The sequence below is a fragment of the Nelusetta ayraudi genome, unplaced genomic scaffold (assembly GCF_046127955.1).
Source record: "Nelusetta ayraudi isolate G7.1 ecotype Tasmania unplaced genomic scaffold, CSIRO-AGI_Nayr_v1 ptg000022l, whole genome shotgun sequence".
In the NCBI taxonomy this organism is placed as follows: domain Eukaryota; kingdom Metazoa; phylum Chordata; class Actinopteri; order Tetraodontiformes; family Monacanthidae; genus Nelusetta; species Nelusetta ayraudi.
Window position 1 is genome coordinate 4227333 of NW_027466072.1, and position 18134 is coordinate 4245466.

The 18134-nt window shown below is 47.0% G+C and overlaps 1 protein-coding gene across 6 annotated transcripts in view; it reads left to right on the plus strand.

The window, feature by feature from the left end:
* pald1a (phosphatase domain containing paladin 1a) overlaps nt 1–18134 on the plus strand; it is a 52822-nt gene that overhangs the window by 19505 nt on the left and 15183 nt on the right. For all 6 annotated transcript variants that reach the window (XM_076028181.1, XM_076028183.1, XM_076028182.1 and 3 more), the window contains 5 exons: nt 224–403; nt 490–687; nt 1753–1893; nt 2017–2088; nt 3880–4020. In XM_076028181.1, the coding sequence (XP_075884296.1) occupies nt 224–403; nt 490–687; nt 1753–1893; nt 2017–2088; nt 3880–4020 (732 nt within the window). The remainder of the gene's footprint in view (nt 1–223; nt 404–489; nt 688–1752; nt 1894–2016; nt 2089–3879; nt 4021–18134) is intronic.

Here is an 18134-nt window from a genome sequence, read left to right on the forward strand (position 1 = left end):
GATTTGATGGTTGGAAAGTCTGTGCAGTCACGGATGTGTCTGGAAAGAGAAATAGACCTGGGGAGACTCTAGTTGTTGTTTGAAAATCAAGAGTAAAGGTCTTAAAATGTGTCTGTGGGTGGTAGTGAGTGTCTGTGTACTTATATTTCTGAGCTGTGAAAGAAGCTGTTGGGATATTATTCATGCTGGATATTTGCCTGACCTCAATCCTGCCGTGTCGCAGGCCGTCGCTGCCGTCCTGGACCACCTGACGGACGAGAAGAGGAAGCACAGCCACATGTTGTGGGTCAACCTGCAGGAGGAGCCGGTGTTTGAAGGCAACGGTCAGGTGTTCACCCCGAGGGAGCCGTCCTGCCTGGACCAGCACATCCCCATCCCGGCGTCCGACACGCAGCTCATCGAGGTAGTCATGCGGTGCGAAGGACGATGCTCGCCGTCAAAAAAATAACTACAACTCCTGACACTTTGGATTCGCTGCCGGCTCTGTAGAAGCTGGAGACGTCGCTGAAGGACGAGATCCTGAAGGCTCAGAAGTGGCTGGAGGTGACGCTGGAGCAGGAGAAACAGATGAAGATGTTTAAGAACTGCCTGACGGTGCAGGAGATCTTCAGCCAGCACAGAGGCTCCCACCAGGGCCTGGTCTACAAGCGCATCCCTCTGCTGGACTGCAGCGCGCCCAGGGAGGAGGTAAAGACACTCAGGGACACGGGAGATGCTGACACTTGACTTTGTGAAGACATTATCTGCGTTTTCATTACAGTTTTTTTGCTAAGTAAAAGTGATATTTCTAAAATTCCGACAGAGTGCAATTGCAATTTGAAGGGGTTTTCGTTGAATGGTGTGATGCGCATAAGCTGTAATTCCTGTAAAATGACGTGTAAATGTGAAAAAAGTGTTTCCATGACACTTTTGCGATAAACCTCTAAATCGGTTAATCGCAAAACTAAAACTAAGAAATCCACCTTATGAGAGCGTCAAACCCTTTTAGCAACATTTGAGAGGTTTTTCAAAGTTTAGGCGTTTCCTCGACCAGTTTTTTACTGAGATATTTAGGCTTTGCGCTACTCTAGGAGTAATGGAAACAGCAAGTGAAATGAGTTTAACACCCCCAAAAAAGCATGCAGGCCATCTGCTGCGTGTTCCATGTTGCGGTGCGCTGCTCCCAGATGAAAAACAAAATCTGTGAATGTGTTGCAGCCACGGTTGTGTGACTGTGACAGCAGATTCTGCACACAGCTACATGTTGACAGCAAGGATAGTCAATATCAAATATCACAGAAGCAACTTCATTGCAAGACTGCACACAGCTGTTCTTCAGAATGAGGGCAAGAAGCAAAATGTTAGCGTGTTAATGTAGCCAGAGAAGTCGGGCGATATTGAACAAGGCCTGCGCTCCCTCTAGTGGTCATTTTTGAGTTAATCCTCACAGCTGTTGTCAGCTGTGCTTTTTTTTTTCTTTTTTTAATAACTACGTTTATGAATTTGACAGCTGTAAAGTGATAACAGATAATACATTCAGCTTTAATTTGTTCCACCCCAAATAACAAAGAGGTATTATTGCACTGTAATTGCAGACTGAAACTGTGTGTGTGTGTGTGTGTGTGTGTGTGTGTGTGTGTGTGTGTGTGTGTGTGTGTGTGTGTGTCTGTGTCTGTGTCTGTGTGTGTGTGTGTCTGTGTCTGTGTCTGTGTGTGTGTGTGTGTGTGTGTGTGTGTGTGTGTGTGTGTGTTTCCTTTTTATTGCTGCTCTCAGGAGTTTGACAAGCTGCTGGAAGCCATGAAGAGCGCCCTGGCCGAGGACTCGCACTCGGCTTTCGTCTTCAGCTGCTCAAATGGCAAAGGCAGGACCACCACCGCCATGGTTCAGGCTGTTCTCTCCCTCTGGCACTTCAACGTGAGTCACGACCTCCACTTTGTCGCACACTTTGTGCTGTCCTGCCGGCGACTCCGTGCGAGAGTTTCGCCCGCGATGCGCCCCGTCGGTTCAACTTGCTTGTCGTGTCTTTAAAAACTGCAGGGCTTTCCGGAGTTTGCCGATGACGAGATTGTGAGCGTTCCCGACGCAAAGTACACAAAAGGAGAATTTGAGGTATGCACATGTGGAATGAATGCCTTCTATGGCCCCCCCGGCCTCTGAAAAAGTGGACTCACATTTAGTGAACTTGTGTAGGTTCACTACTGCCAACATACTGTCAAGGTTTTTGTAGATGCAAGTTAAGAGGCAGAATAGTGAATAAAGGAAAGCTTAAATAAAAAATGAAATGAGAGCTATGAAACAAATAGAAAACAATAAAAAACAAAACAAAAGCAGTGTTTCCATACATTGACGAGACTGTGGCGCCCTGCCGCCATAGTTTCCAAGTCCATCCAGAATCCATTTACATGGGTGAACAGATTTCAGCAGCAGCAGCAGCTTACGTCATGTACAGGTACACAGCAGCTTTAGGGAAGCTCTCTGCAGCTGCTCTGTCTCTGCAACATGCTTGGAGAAAAATCCAGTGGGAAACACTGCAAATGAAATACTGAAGTGTTCCTGCTAAGGCTGATGCTTTGTTGGACCTTCCACATGTTCCTTTGCAAGGTGACCAGAAGAGGGCAGTATAAGGGGGCGCAGCCGACACCTGGCTGGGCATGTGGTCGCCAACCTTGGCAGTGGTATCATTGAGTTTCAGGAGTAGAACGGATGGTAGTTTTCACTGACAGGATCGGCTCTTGTTGAAACTACTTCTGATTTAATATGGGACTTCTTTTTTTTTTAACTATAAGGAACACCATGTTCCAGCCGCACACATCGGCGACCTGTCAGACTTAACGACACATGTCCGCTTTGCCGAACAGTGGCCCGCTGATTTAAGCTCCATGACAATGAACCAGTGGCTGGAACATGCTGGCGGCACCCCCCGGTGCTGTAAACAAGGCGACAGCTATAAAAGGAGGCCACTATAAAAACCTGGAGGCAATACAAAACCTCATGCCAATCACAGTGGGAGCTTCTGGGTCACACACACACACACACACACACACACACACACACACACACACACACACACACACACACACACACGCACACCCTGTCAGCCTCTGTTTCAGCTTCTGAGGTTCTGAGGGATGTGTAATGTTCCCGTTCACACAGCGGCTGCTGAGTCTGCCCGGCCCGCTGCTTTGTGTCTGACTGCTGGGGTTGTTTTTTTTTTCCCCCTCAATATTTCTTTCGGGTCAGATGTAAAACAGCAGCTGAGTCTAATGAGTCATTTCCCTGGAGGCTCCTGGAGTTGAAAGATTCCAATTTTTATACCTCATTATCAACAAATATTCAGATGAGCTTTGGACGGCCGAACACAAAGCCTCGACGGACCCGGGGTGAAATCGCGCTTTCGTTGATGGGCACTGGGGAGACGCGCTATCGCTATCGTGCTAACGTGCTGACAAGCTTTTGATGACGGCAGCGGCGGGGGTGGGGAGGGGGTGGGTGGGTGATCAGCCTCATGCGCGCCGGACAGAGACTCGCAGCGGGCCGGATGTGGCTACTTTGCCCAGGTCTGGTTTAGAGCCTCCTGCTAACGCCGATGCTTCGGATCCTATTAGCCCCCAACTGTGTTTGCGAAGGGGCCAAAATCGAGGTGGCCTCAGAGGGCAGAGTTGTCCCCTATGTGGGGGTGATATTGCTAATCTGGGACAGGTGTCAGTGCCCTTTGTGATGTCACACGCACATCTAAAAAAAGAAAAGCAAGCAAAAGAAGTAAAGGATGGACTTGAAAGAATGAATCTGCATGATTTGGGAAGTTTAAGACATAACTATGAAATTAAGCCCAGATTTGTTGTATGTTGTATTTGTTGCAATGTTGTATGACAAGCGCTGTGCCTGGTCTCTGGCCTGCAGGTTGTGATGCAGCTGGTGCGTTTGCTGCCCGACGGCCACAGGATGAAGCGGGAGGTGGACATGGCTCTGGACTGCGTGAGTGAGACCATGACCCCGATGCACTACCACCTGAGAGAGATCATCATCTCCACCTACAGACAGGTACAGTGGCACCTTTCTGCAGTGCACTAGATGGTCAACTGTCTCAGCTGATAAGAGGCTTTGTGTTCGGCCGTCCAAAGCTCATCTGAATATTTGTTGATAATGAGGTATAAAAATTGGAATCTTTCAACTCCAGGAGCCTCCAGGGAAATGACTCATTAGACTCAGCTGCTGTTTTACATCTGACCCGTAGATGGCGTTAGGAACTTGTGAAGATGACCGCAGACAGCGTGATTCTTCTAGGTCATGGTGCAGCGTCAAGTCGTCTTTTCTTTTCTTTCAGTTGATAAAAACCAAACAGACGGCTAAACGCACCAGGGTTTTTTTTTCTGTTTGTTTGTTGTTTTGTTATGCTTTGTCTTGAGATCTATAGATTTTCCCTGGATCATTAACCAGAGACATGATTATCCAATCAATTATTATTCGCCTATTCAGCCAATGTATGTGGCTATTAAACGCCACGCGGCAAACAATTCAGTCTGATCTTTTTTGGAGGATTTAATTGTGCCAGTTGTCAAACGAAGAGCAGAAGGTGGCTTTTTACATGTGAGCTAAGAAGCTAAAAGCCTGTGTGCTGCTTCCAGGAGAACCATAGAACTAGTGTTGTAGTACGGGAGACTGGTTTTGGTCTCCAGACCACTTTTTAAGGTCTCGTCTCGGACTCTGAGTCATTTTTTACTGGGGTCTTGTCTCACCAACACTACAATGACACGATAATAACAGAAAAGAATCCAGCTGCTGCCGGGTTACGCTCTGTTAGTGACACCCAGGGTGTCACCTGCCACCTTATTCCTAGTTCATTTATTTTTATTTAATTTTATGAAGCAAAGTTGTTTTTTTGAAAAAGCTTCAAAATAGTTGGCAAAGCAGCAAAATGTTAAAGAAAGTGATTAAAAGCTACCTTGCTGGAAAGAGATGTTGGTGTTCGATTTAGAAGCAAACTTGAATTTAAAAAAAGATACTGGTCATTTTTTCCTGTTTTGTTGTTACTTTTCTATGATATATAAAGTCTTGGTCTTGTCTTGATCTCGATACTCTCTGGTCTTGATAACGTCTTGGTCTTGGTTGGTGTGGTCTTGACAACAACACTACATAAAACCTTTCGCTAATCATCTCTTAAAGATGTGGGGAAAAAATGAAAACAATCCACCTGGGTGCAGCGGTAACGGATGGCCAGGTTTGGATGAGCCGCTGGGAAGACGGCGGACTCGTTTATCATCGTAAGAGAAACTGAGCACATAAGGGTTGTGCTGTGGGCTCTGCAGGTCCTTCCTGGACCTCCTGACTGCTCCGTGCTGACGCTGCGCCGGCAGCGGCGGCGGCGGCGGCTCGGCTTCTGTTTTAGCCATTTGTAATGCAGACTGTAATCATTGTGCCTCTGCGCGCCCTCAGCCGCTCTCGGCACGTTGGAGGCACCCGGTCCTGTCTCCGGCGAATCAATGGGCCTCATTGTCCTATGAACCTTGTCCCTCGCCTGTGTTCTCCCCCCCGAACTCCCTCCCTCCTCCCCTTTTCAGGAGTAGTGTTATCTGCTCACACAAGAAATCTGCAGTAAAAGCTCCATAAGCACATAAAGTGTGTAAATGTTTTTATATTTGTGTGTGTGTGTGTGAGTCAGTATTTATATGGAGTTCCAGATTCCAAAGGTTTTGTGTAGAATAATTTATTCATTTACCTTTTGCTCCATCTTGGTTCCTCTTTCCACTTTTATACGGCTGCTTTTAATACGGCGACAAAATGCCGCCACGGTTCAAAACCTCAATTGAAACATGTACATTTGTAGCCAGACGGATCGAGCGCAGCTGTTTGGGCCGGGGGCGGAGCCGTGCAAGCTTCTATCTACTGATTTTTAATCACATCACATCAAGATGCGTGCAAGTTGACTAAGTTTATCTACAGAAGTGGAAAAGAAAGTGAGTGTTGACTGCACTAACCAAATTGCAGCGTATATGTGCATTTAAAGGTCCCATATATGCGATAATAACATACCTAGCCACATGTTGGCGCTGTTCTGAGTCTGCCTAGTTTTTATCCACATCCAAAAAGAAGTGGAAGGTTAAATAAAAACATAAAAAACAAGACAAAAAAAATCATCAGTTTTCGATGAAAGGTTTTTGTTTTTAGCAGCAGGCTGTAAACAGGGAGCTAAATGTGCTGTTGTCTGCACTACTCTTGAGGTAGTTTTTTTTTGCGTTTTCACTATGATTAATGACGCGGAGCTGCTCCGCTGGAGTCGAGGATGTGAAATTAAGATCTCAAGTGAATGTGGAACCTTGAAATTTTTTGACGGGCTTCTTTTTTTTCTCCCCTCCTTCAGTTTCTTGAATAAGCTGGACTCACTTATCCACGATCGAAGCAGACTTGAGCGTAGCAATTCTGTCTAAAGACAGTTTTCTGATAGACGGATAGAAATAAAACATTGAAAAGGTGCAATTTGTAATGAATGGTAGCGACGTGATAATCCCGCTGTAGCAGACCTGAGACTGGCACTCTGATCCCCCGGCAGCCGCTTCCCTTCCTGTCTGAGGCGGCGGGCCGGGTGATAAACAGTGCCAGATGTAGACTGACTGCGGGCCAAGGCGGCGGGGGAGGGGCAGAACATCCAACCCCACCACCACCAAACATCCATCCCCAATCCCCCCCCAACCCACTCTCTCCCTGCCCACCTCCCTTTGACAGTGGTTGGAAAATGTTTCTTTAGATGGAGAGAGAGAAAAAAAGCAGAAGCTATATTTACTGTGGGAGCTGCAGCGTCGAGTGGTAGGGGGTGGTGGGAGGTTGGGGTTGGTGGGAGGTGGGAGGTTGGGGGTCGGGAGGCTGGTGGGTTCATCGTCAGGGACCTTTAAATCTCAGACATCAGGCGCAGAGGAAAAGGTTGCCGCCTCCCTCTTTCCCTCATCCTCCTGTCTTGTCTCTCGGGCTCCTTTGTTGTATCAAGGAAAAGCACCTTGGACCCCCCTTTGCCCCTCCCCTGCCCCGCCTCCCTTCATTCTTTCTGCTCTCGGGTTTTCACCCTCGTCTTTGTAGAACTTCTTGTGTCTGAAAAGTTTGATATTTCCTGCAATAGAAAGTTTTTTTTGTTCTTTCATGTTTTTCATGTCGAATTCAGATTATTTATTCTTTTTTTGTTGATATACACGCACGCGCCTCAAACAGCCCACATTCACACAAAACGGTGGAAACCAGCAGCAGCATTTCACGAAAAGATGCGCAAGGGGCAGAGAACAGGATGGCGGTTAAAGCAGCGCCAGAGTGTCTCTTCTCTTCTCTCTTCTTTAGTTTGATTGATGAATGTAAAGAAGAGCGGCAATCAAATGTTATTTTTCAAAATCAAAATCTTCTTCTTCTTCTCGTTCTCGTTCTCGTTCTCCTCCTCCATCTCCTGCTCCTCCACCTCCTGTTCCTCCTCCATCTTCTCCTTCTTCTTCTGGGGCTGATAGCAATGTTCCGCCATTAAATAAAACAGTGATGATTGTGTGAAAATGGAACAAGTGTCAACAAACAAAGAAAAGTGGTCATGTTTTATTTAGCTCAGTGAAGTGTGAATTTTCAATGTGAAGCAGCGTCGGAGGAGATCAGTCGTGTTCGAGCTGCCACGACGGAGTCGTCGTGGCAGCTCGTTCGTGTGTTCTCACAGCTGCATCCAATCAGAAAGTAGTATAATAGGTTTTTTTCCTCCATGCATCGGCATTAATGTTACATGAGAGGAACGAAATCCGACTTGAACCCCTCGACCGAAGTCACAGCTGATAAGCAGATGTTTTTTTTTCCCCTCGCAAAAAAGGCATTAATTCGTCCGTCGATCCATCCATCCATCCATCCGTCCATCTGACTATCCATCCATCCATCCATCTGACTATTCATTCATCCATCCATCCGTCCAACCAACTATTCATCCATCCGGTGCATTTTTGCGGTTGGAGCGCTAGAAGTCTCTGGAGCGTTCAGTGCAGCGATTGGAGCTGTCGAGGCTTTTTGCTCTCTCTCTCTCTCTCTCTCTCTCTCTCTCTCTCTCTCTCTCTCTCTCTCACTGTCTCTCTCTCTCTCTCACTGTCTCTCAATCCCTCTCTCCCCTTCACAATAACACCATCAATGACTTTCATTCCCTTTCGGCCTGTCGCTCAATGTGGTTTTTAAGTGGACAGTTGCAGAAAATAGACGCTCTGCTTAGAAATTTTCTCTCTTCTTTTTTCCCTTTTTTCTCGTCATCACCCGCTGCCGCGACACACAGAGTGACCAAATGAGTGGCAGCAAACCATGCAGCGTGTGTGTGTGTCTCTCTATTTCCCTCTCTCTCTCTCTCTCTCTCTCTCTCTCTCTCTCTCTCTCTCTCTCTCTCTCCAAAGAAAGGCCCTCATGGTTTGGACGGGGCAGTGGAAAAATATTTTTGAAAAGGGGTGAACGGCAGCGAGCAGGTTTGTTGAGGGAAGGTCGCGGACGAGGCTGTTGGTGCAGGTCCAGGGAGCCGCTGTGGCGCTGACAGCCACCATTAATTGCACGAGGGGAGGAATTGAGCTAAAGGGATTAAAAGGAAGAAGCGATAGAGCCGGACTGTTGCGAGTCGTTAGGATCAGCTGGCAGCAGCTTCTCTGCAACGGTGTGGTCGGCCGGCTGGTGTCACCTCAGGTCGGCCACCCGCCACTGAACCGCACTCGTGTTGTTTTCCCTTCTCGATTAGCGCGGCCACTTGACACAAGTGGGCCAATTACCTGCAAGGTGGTGCTGGCGACGGCCAAGAGAAATATTGGAGGAGAGGGAGAAGAAGAAGGAGGAGAAGGAAAAAAAAATCTAAATCCCACCGTAGCTAGAGACGAATTCAGGCCTCACCGGTCTGTGTTGACTCACAAGTCCCCTGAAAGGAGGCTCTCAGTGGAGAGGGACAGGCAAGCACAAAGTTGGTTCTCTCTCTCTTTCTCTCTCTCTCTCAGTTTCCAGCATCTCACTGGCCAACAGTGGCGCTCGCTGCCACCACTGCATCTGGGCCGAGTCCAGTCTGTGCAGGTGCAACCAGACTCCTCGACACGGAACGACTCTCTCTCGTCTTCTCCCAGGGCGCGCCGAGCTGTTTTCTTTTTTTGTTGTTTGTGTGTGCGTGCGTGCGTTGGCGTGCGGCGCCACGTGCACGCGGAGGTAAATAAAGCGTCTTCTGGGACTTTCCTGAAGGCCTCGGAGAGCCAGCGGCGAGGAGACAGCTGCTCGCCGCCCCGGTCGGTCGCCCTGCGGAATCTCGTCTATTTTTAAGAGAGTTTCCACGACTGATAGCGGCTCCATAGCTGCCGCTGAGCTATGGTGATAATATACAGTCGAAATGAATAAGATGTAGTAAAGTGGCGCAGAACAATCGAGGGCCTCAACTAAGGCATAACTTTTGAACAGACCCACCGGTGAAAAAGCGGCCAAGTCGTCGCCGCCATCTGCGGTGCCCCAGAACGTTCGGTCCTCTGAGGATTGCGGGTTTGTGTTCCCGCCGTATCAACATGCACAGAGAACAGCCTGAGCTGCAGCCATTTTTTATTGCAGTGGCAGCGAGGGATCCGGTATCAGCGTGATGAGTGTTTTTTATTTGCGTAACGGAACAAACGTGCTTTTTGCGCTAAACTAGGCACAAAATCAAAAACCTCAACTGGCGAGGAATCATGAGATCAGCTGTGTTTGTGGTCGAAAATTGTTTGGCCGTCATAAAAAAGACAAACACAGTTAAGCAACGAACAGTAACTGCTAGAGCAGTAGTGCTACGGTGTTATCGTCTGGAAGAGAACATCCTTATTATTATTGTGACAGATATCGACGGGACGCCAGAGAGCGCGGCACCGTGTAATGACACCAATTGAAGCGTCTTGATTTCACAATGCACTTTTTCTCTTTTTTTTCTGTGTTGCGCTCCAGCAGAGTGCCGTCAATTACAGCCCTGCGGAGCGACGCCAGTGGCAGCAATTATATCCGTTTGAGCAGCGAGTGCCGACGCCACCCAGGCGCCGCATTATCTCCTAACACCTGGCCGGCTGAGCCTGCTCAGGTCCGAGAGCGGCGCCGCCGGCCGCGTGGCAGAGAATCCGGCTTGCAATTCCGCCGTGTCCGAGAATAAAGTGTCATGCGAGAGAAAAGTTGCATCGTTTCGTTGCGACTGCGTGCAGTGCGCTTTGGAAATCGTTTTGCTCCTTCCCCACCACAACCCGCCCCTCCCCCCTCCAGTCTGCCCCCATGCACCCAGAATAACTGCGCTGCTCTGGTCTGACCTTTGACCCGACCTCCATCGTGTCCACCCCTTCCCAACCGCGCTCTCCCCGCCGCTGCCACACTTCAGACCTGACCGACACACACACACACACACACACACACACACACACACACACACACTGAACCCGTCATTGCCCCCAGTTTCACGGACCAAGAAAAACTCCTAGCGTTCCGCTGGAGGAGGGTTGAAGTCTTCCAGAAGCTGGCTGTGGCCTCTCTCTCTGACTCAGGCGGTGAAGTCCCACATGGCTTCACCCAAGGATTTTTTTGGGGCTGGTTTTGGTGCTAGAAACTCACTGGCGCTGAATAAATAGCAGCAAGAACACCGTCCCCAAGCCGTGTAGGCTTCGTACGCAATGGCGGCGACAGATGAATCCAGTGTTGACGAGGCCGTACTTTCTCCTCCGAGTGGACATGCACGCACGCACGCACACACACACATACACACACAGGGAACATCCAGTTCTGCCGTGCTCACTGTTTTCCTTTCCGTTTGGAGACAGTGAGTTTTGTAATGATGCCCATGATGTCTATCAGCATTATTTTGTTCTTCTGCAGTCTGAATATAAATCCCACTGAGACAGAAAAAAATAAAATGTTGCATCAGTGATTTTTTATGCATGAGGCGACGTAATGCTGCATCTAACTGAGCCAAGATAGATTCCAAGGTGTTTCAAATTCATCTTTATCACTCAGTTATGTGATGGTGGCATTTAGGACTGAACAGATATTGGAACTCCAGATGATCGCACTCTACATAATGGAGCTGTTTGCCTCCTGCTCAATCAACTTTTGAAATTTTTTCTCTGGTCTGTGACTGCTTTTGTTCGCTTTCACACACATTTTGTGTAAAGATGCACCAGTTCAAACTGCCAGGTCCGCGACCGTATTGTAATTTTTTTTAAGAATCAGGCTAAAACCAGCGAGGTTCTACTGTAGAGAACAAGATTTGACACAAACGTTCTTCTGCTGTTGAAATTTCAAGCCATTAATGTTGAATGTGCGGTGTTGTTTTAAGTAATTATAGTGAGTAACTGAACTTTTTGAGTGTGTGCGTTTTTATTTAATTTCTTTTTAACAACCATCAGCACACGGTGTGACTAAACAGAAAGTGCAACACAGTTTGTGAGGTGGAAAAAGCACAAAACAACACAACATCAATGTCAACTGTCCACTGATTCTGTCTCGTACAGACAGACATTGATGGACCGGACGCTGGCTCTGCGTGCAGGAGCTCTTCCAGCAGCTCGGCAAACGGTGGATTCCCAGCCGGGTTGTGTGTGCGCTGCGTGGCCGGCTGCGTGCACCTATAGGACGAGCCGGTGGCGGCCGGCTGATATTCCAGCCTGGTCGCAGGCTAAGTGGATGAGCGCCGTCTCCTCCTGTGGCTTCTGGGACTCTGCTCTGCAGACATGTGATTTTTGTCTGAGAAACTCACCGTTGATTACACAGTACATTCCTCCCCATGGCCCTTCTGCAGCCTCGCTCTGTGTTTTTTCAGTAACACCCCCTTTTTGTTCGATACTGATATGATTTGTTATGAACACAACTCCTCCTCATCCTCCTCCTGCACTTCAGCTTTATCTCGATGCTTTAAAACTAGTTACGTGGTGAAAAATGGAATCCTTTTTTATCTTGAATCTTTGACTGGATGGAAGGATTAACCTCCTTTCTGGGCAGCAGCGCAGCTCGCCCCCTTTAAATCGACCTCAGGTTCCACTTCATGATTTTATCAGCGTGCTGCGGTTGCGCCGCTGGTTGGAAAAAACAGAAAGAAAGAAGAAGCAGACAGAGGCTATGAATCTGTTGAATTCATTAACTCGTTTCGCCGTCTCTGCTGCTTCTGCTGAGAGAGTTTTAATCGCCCGGTTCTGCACATGGAAGCCAGATCATTTATATACGTTAAATGGCTTCTGGGTGAAGTCCAGGAAGCAGAAATATGGGATTTGCATCAGCTCAAGGATTCTATATTCTCGACTGTATATAGAAGCTTTAACACTCAAAGACGAAAAACAAATACATTTTCTCTTGTGGCTTCGTTTGATCTAGTTTCACCAAGTTGTGTGCGGCTTTCTAATGACCCTTCCACGAAAAAGAAAAAAATCAGCATTCATTCTGGGCTTCAACTCGTCCATACATTGGCTGGAGGAGCCATGTGTGGAGAGCCTGTCTGGTCCACGCAGGTCGGCGTTTGGTTTGGGATTTAGCAGGGAGGCCTTCTGGCCGAGCCTCATGAATGGCTGCTTGTGCAGACCTGGGAGTGAGGCGGAGGAACGCGTCGATATAGATTGGCCTTTTTACCTCCGCCACCGCCACATCAGCTGGTAATTGTCACCATATGTCAAGCAGATGTTTTTTTTCCCAAAGCGTTGCACCTCATGAGGTCGGTTCTCTCGACGCGACTGGCCGGAGTAGGTCTGGCTGGTCTGACGCGGTGCTGGCAGTGAGCCGCTTGTCATTTTAAAGGGGCCTTCATTTGTCTCGGGGAGGTGAAGAAAAAAGCTCATCTGCAAAAGACAGAACTATGAATAACTAAAGCAGGAAGGCCGCAGTTGTGGGGATGGATTTTATGCTAATCAGGCTTGGACAAGGATTTAAGGAAGTAAATCTCGGTCTTGCGGCCGATGTCACTGGGAAATTGCGTGTCGTACATCCGTCCTGAAATCCCGATGTTTGATATTTCACCCGTTTTTTGCAGCAGAAGTGTACAAGGGAATCTGAGCCGACCAATCGTGTTCCTTCGACAGGAAAGATTGGGTAGCAGTGGGCGGAGTTGCGTGGTCACATACGCCACCAGACAAAATTTTGTTCACACCTTCTCATGCAGCAAAGAAAAACACGTTAAAGTACTCTAAATATGCTTTTTATGAATGGTGAATATTTTGAAGAATTTAAATAAAAATTAGATACGTTATTTTACACTTTTATTTTTTCCTACATAATTCCATGTGTGTTCAAACGTAGTTTTGATGCCTTCAGTGAGAAACTGCAATGTCAGTTGTCATGAGAATGAAAGAAAGGACATTAATTTCATAGGGTGTGTCCAACCTTTTGACTGGTAGTGTAAGTGAGGAGCGACCAGTATGAAGCCTGACGTTATGAAATGTTACGTCCCACAACAGTGAAGGGATTTCATTTGCTCTTTGTTTTGGAAAATGCGTCCAATCATCTTTCATTAAATTGTCCATCAAAGCACTGTGTTGTATTCGAGCTCCTTACCGACCCACATGGACGTGTGAGGTATTAATACATGAATTCACGCTGTTATAAAAAACAACCGTTACTCACTCAGCTGAAGCAACGACAGAAAAAAAAAAAAAAATCAAACAATTTTCCAAAACTTTTGTTGCTCACAGTTGGTGTGTTTAGTCCTTTCAGAGCGTCGGACAGCTTTGTCGTTGTGTTGTTGTTGTTGTCGGCGCGAGTTGTGTTGAGAAAAACCCTGTCAGGTCTTTGACATTCTGCTGCTGTGGAGGCTTTTAGCCGTGGCATGGAAAACATGTAATGAGGCTTGCTGCTGTCAGGCAAATGTGCGTTGAGAAAATGGGTTTTGTTTTGTTGACACTCGCCATTGTTGTCGTTCTTCTTTATCTGCGTGCACCGCTGGATAGCAGAGAGGCATTTTCCATTGGATACCAACCTGTTGCGAGACTTTCTCTTTGCTGAATTCTTTCCCACGACATTCCGTGATGACGCACAGCGTCCAGGGTCTCCGATTCAGACGCGCGTGTTTTTCTTTAATACCGACACACCTGCAGGCTCAAGGCTGTGACGTCCGTGATGGCCTGCAGCGATTGTCGCACATTTTTCTGCTTGACCCTCCTTTGGCGCGTCGAAAAACAATAACACGAGAAGAAGCTGCACGTGAAGTTGCGAACCAATAATCACCTGGCCGCTCGAGAAGACTGTTGGCAATTTTCTTTGTTTTTCTTATTTTTAAAAAACTAAATTCGGTGAAAGTGTTGACGGGGGAGAAAGTGAGCTGAAATCTATAATTTTCTATTTCTGATTAATTTCATAGTGAAAATTTTCACGCAAGACTTACCATCCACCCAAGCTGCTAGCAGTGAGCCAAATCCCTTTTACTTCAGCGCTCACATTTTCGTCTGAAGCGACGGCAATCAGTGTTTTCCCTGATTACACAGCTCAAGCTTGTTTTGATGGTTTAATGATGTGTTGGGGAGAACGAGGCTATTTGCACGTCCCTGACAGCGATGCAGCGTTGCCATCATTTTCTCGGACAATAGATTTTATTTTTCTGTATCTATTTATTTATTTCGTGTTTATTAAAAAAATGACACTCCACCATGCACTTCCTACCAGGATATACTCTACCAGTCAAAAGTTTGGACACACCTTCTCAAGCAAAATTTTTTTTTATCTTAACAACTTTCTACACTGCAGATAGATGATAAAGACATCAAATATGTGAGCAAGATATATGTAATCAAGCAGCAAAGAAAAACACGTTAAATAACTCTAAATACGCTGTGTACATAACGTTTGCGTTATTTTACACTTTCATTGTTTCCTACATATGAGCACACGTATGAGCACACATGGACTCACCATGTGTGCTCATACGTGGTTTTGATGCCTGCAGTGAGAAACTGCAATGTCAGCAGTCATGAGAATGAAAGAAAAGACATTAAATTCATGGCGTCTGTCCAAAATTATGACTGGTAGTCTACACCGTTGTAGTTTGAGATCACTCGACAGGTTTCCTTCTCATCAGTTCTGATAAAGACAAATGTTCTTGACGGGGTTGTGAGGAAGAGGGTTATCGGCGAGTTTTTATTCATGTATATATATATTTTATTTTACAATGGCAATATGCACTACGAAACTTCAGGGGGAGCTCTATAGAAGAAAACAGCCACCAAGACCTTGAAGAAGCGACCGATTTGAATGGTTTCCCTTAAAGCAAACTTTGCTTTGTGGAAACTCAAGGAGGCCGTGCAGCTGTTTCCTGTCCGTCTGTCTGAGGTGAGGCGTACGACAGGAGGTTCAGTGCCCTCACAGACTCTGTCATTCGGTTTTCTTCTTCTTCACTATTTAAGTTCACGCCTGGCTCATGGAGTCTCGGCGGTACGCAGCTTTGTTTTCCCTCCACGACTTCAACGTCGCCTCACCTCGGCAGCTCAGGCGACACCTCTCGCCTCTGATAGCTTTGAAATGTGCCACCCACCTCCATCGTGTTCAATGGACGAGCTGCCCAGCGAGAAGTGACTGTTTGTCGGTTCTCATGAGAGTTCAGCTCTGTCCCGCCATTCCAACGTAATTCTGATGTACTTCCAATCACTGAATCGTGGTCTGGGTTCAATTGTTTCAATGATCTAACACGTTCAAATCCCCAACTTCTAATTAATTACATGCAGATATTCAAAGCCTCTGGAGATGGTTTTGTTTTCCAGTTGGGTTCAGGAGGCATTTGGAGCGAGGCGACTCTTTCCCAACTGGGCTGTAGGGGTTTAGCCGTTAGCGGCAGCTGACATTGAACCGAGCCTGCGAGCACATTGTAGAAGCATGAATTATGTAATCTCTGCAAACCGATCTGAGCACGTGTGAGCGGCTGCAGATGTGTGTGCTGGTGAGGTCAGCGTTTGGCTGTGCCGTGCCACCATTTGCCACTGTGGATTTGTTTTTTTGTTAGTGGTTAAGAGATGGGGTGGGGAAAAAAATACTTTGGGGGGGAAAAAGAAAAGCTTCCCGGGCTGGCAGGGCGCAGAGGGTGATCGGGTTCACCGGCGTTTCACCTGCTCAGCCTCTTGCGCTCAGCGCTAACAGAGCGGGATTAGACTTGGAGGAATGTGCGCGCGCCTCCCGCCTTCCTCCGTGTTTCCAGCCGAGTTGACAGACGACGCGTGCAGACGTCCGTCCTTCTCCTGCTCCTGTCTGCTGCAGATGCTCGGAAAATTGGCCTCCGACGACGACCTTTTTTTCTTTTCTTTCCGAAGGCTTGTGGGGGGAGGTTGGGGAACGGACCGGAAACCCAACTCATTCCCTGCCTCCATCTGTTGCGTCACACAGCTCTGGAATGGTGGTATTAGGAGGCGCACGGTGCACGATTCCAGTCCTCGGCTGCATACTTGTCCTTATTCTCTGCACATCCCCCAGTAGCACCACTTGCTTTTTGGAGAATGCTCAAGAAATGTGAACCCTGTTCCTTGTATGATAGAGGCCTCATTTCCGTATCGCCAATATTTGTCTAAACAGAAAAAGCTCATTTTTGAGCTTTTGGTCCCACCCCCTGCCATCATCATCATCATCATCATCATCAACATCATTAAATTGCCACAATCTGATTGATGCCGTGGTGTTCTTCCAAGTGCTGGAAGAACTGTTGACAGTTCATCAACCCTCCTCCCAACACACACCCACACGCATGCACGCACCCTATTTCCCTGCCTTTACCGCCTTCTCCAGTGCATCTATCCAGTATCTGCACAGCTGGATGCCAGACCTATTTAGTTTACACCTGGAAGTACTTAAAACTCTGAACAAGCACAGCGCACGCACACACGCTCGCGAGCACAAGGACGTGGGATCAACCGGGAGATGGGAGAGGCAGCACAAATGAAAGCCTTTGTGTTTGGATGTCAGAGCTTCTTTCTGATGGTCTGGAAGTGAAGAGGAACCCATGAGAGCAACAGACACCTGTGATGATGTTTTATATGGAGAGTAACTCTTCATAAATATCAATTGTTTATTGGTTGTTCTGATATTTTTTGCGCTGATTAGACCCTCTGGCTGAAATGACATAAGAAAAATAAAAGCTGTTTTTACGCGCGGCATGTTCCTTTTATTGATTGTGGAGCGGGATTAAAGGATTTCCTCTGGAACCGAGGGAGTAAACAGCCCTTTTAAAGACGAGGATGTGCCACAGGTGCCGCCACTCAGCGGCTCAGCTCGTTCCAAATGTTGGCTCTATAATTTTGTTTTCCTGGCTTTCACTGGAGATTATAAGTTGGAGAAGTTTGGAAGAGGCTCAGTGAGAGTCCGAGTCTCGTCCGTCTGCTCGTTGTAGAAGATATGATATGATATGAAAGAAGAAAAAACAGCCATTTTTCTTTTGAGACTCTCCAGCTGTAGAAGGTCAGAGATGCTCACGACTGACACCCACAGACTCACTGGAGTCAAACCTCAACTTGAACTAAAATCTTTCCACTCTGCTTAATTGGTAGGTTTTCTTCCTGTGGTTAACTCTCCCAGGTCAGTGACCACACCCACTGCCAGTTGTTGGCTCCTCCCACTGAAACCAGCGGCAACCAGAGGGTTAAATGTGCTGTTTTCTGGAGAGCTGGAGAGTTGAGTTTGAGAAAATAGGTCAAATATGGACCTTCAAATACTTTTTTGTTTTGATATTTTGATATCAGGTCGGTAATGAGCAACATTACATCAAGCTTTTTAATATTTGCAACCGCTTTCTTCTATCACTTTAAGGCAGAAATTAAAATTATTTGTATTATTTGTGTTTTTAAAAAACACAAATGACTGCAAAACTGCAATATGTTCATATGTATGTATATATATATATATATATATATATGTACAGGTATGTTTTTTTTTTTTTTAGTAACTTAAAGCCATTGTTAAGACCTCACCTCAAGTTTCTCCCTCAGTCTTTTTTCCTCATTGCTGAGCATGGGGTCTCAGTGAGTGACTCATATGTCTGATGGAGCCCCTGTTCTTCAGCAGACACAGGCCCTCTGTTGGTGGAGCTCGTGGCCCGAGGGGAACTTGAATAAACAATATTATGTAGGCACCGAGCGGAAATAATAACCATGCAGGCGAGGGTGGAGGGGATATAGGGGAAACAGCGCAGGGATGAGGGAGTTATATAAGCTGGAAAGGGGTCAGATTGTATTGATCTCTGG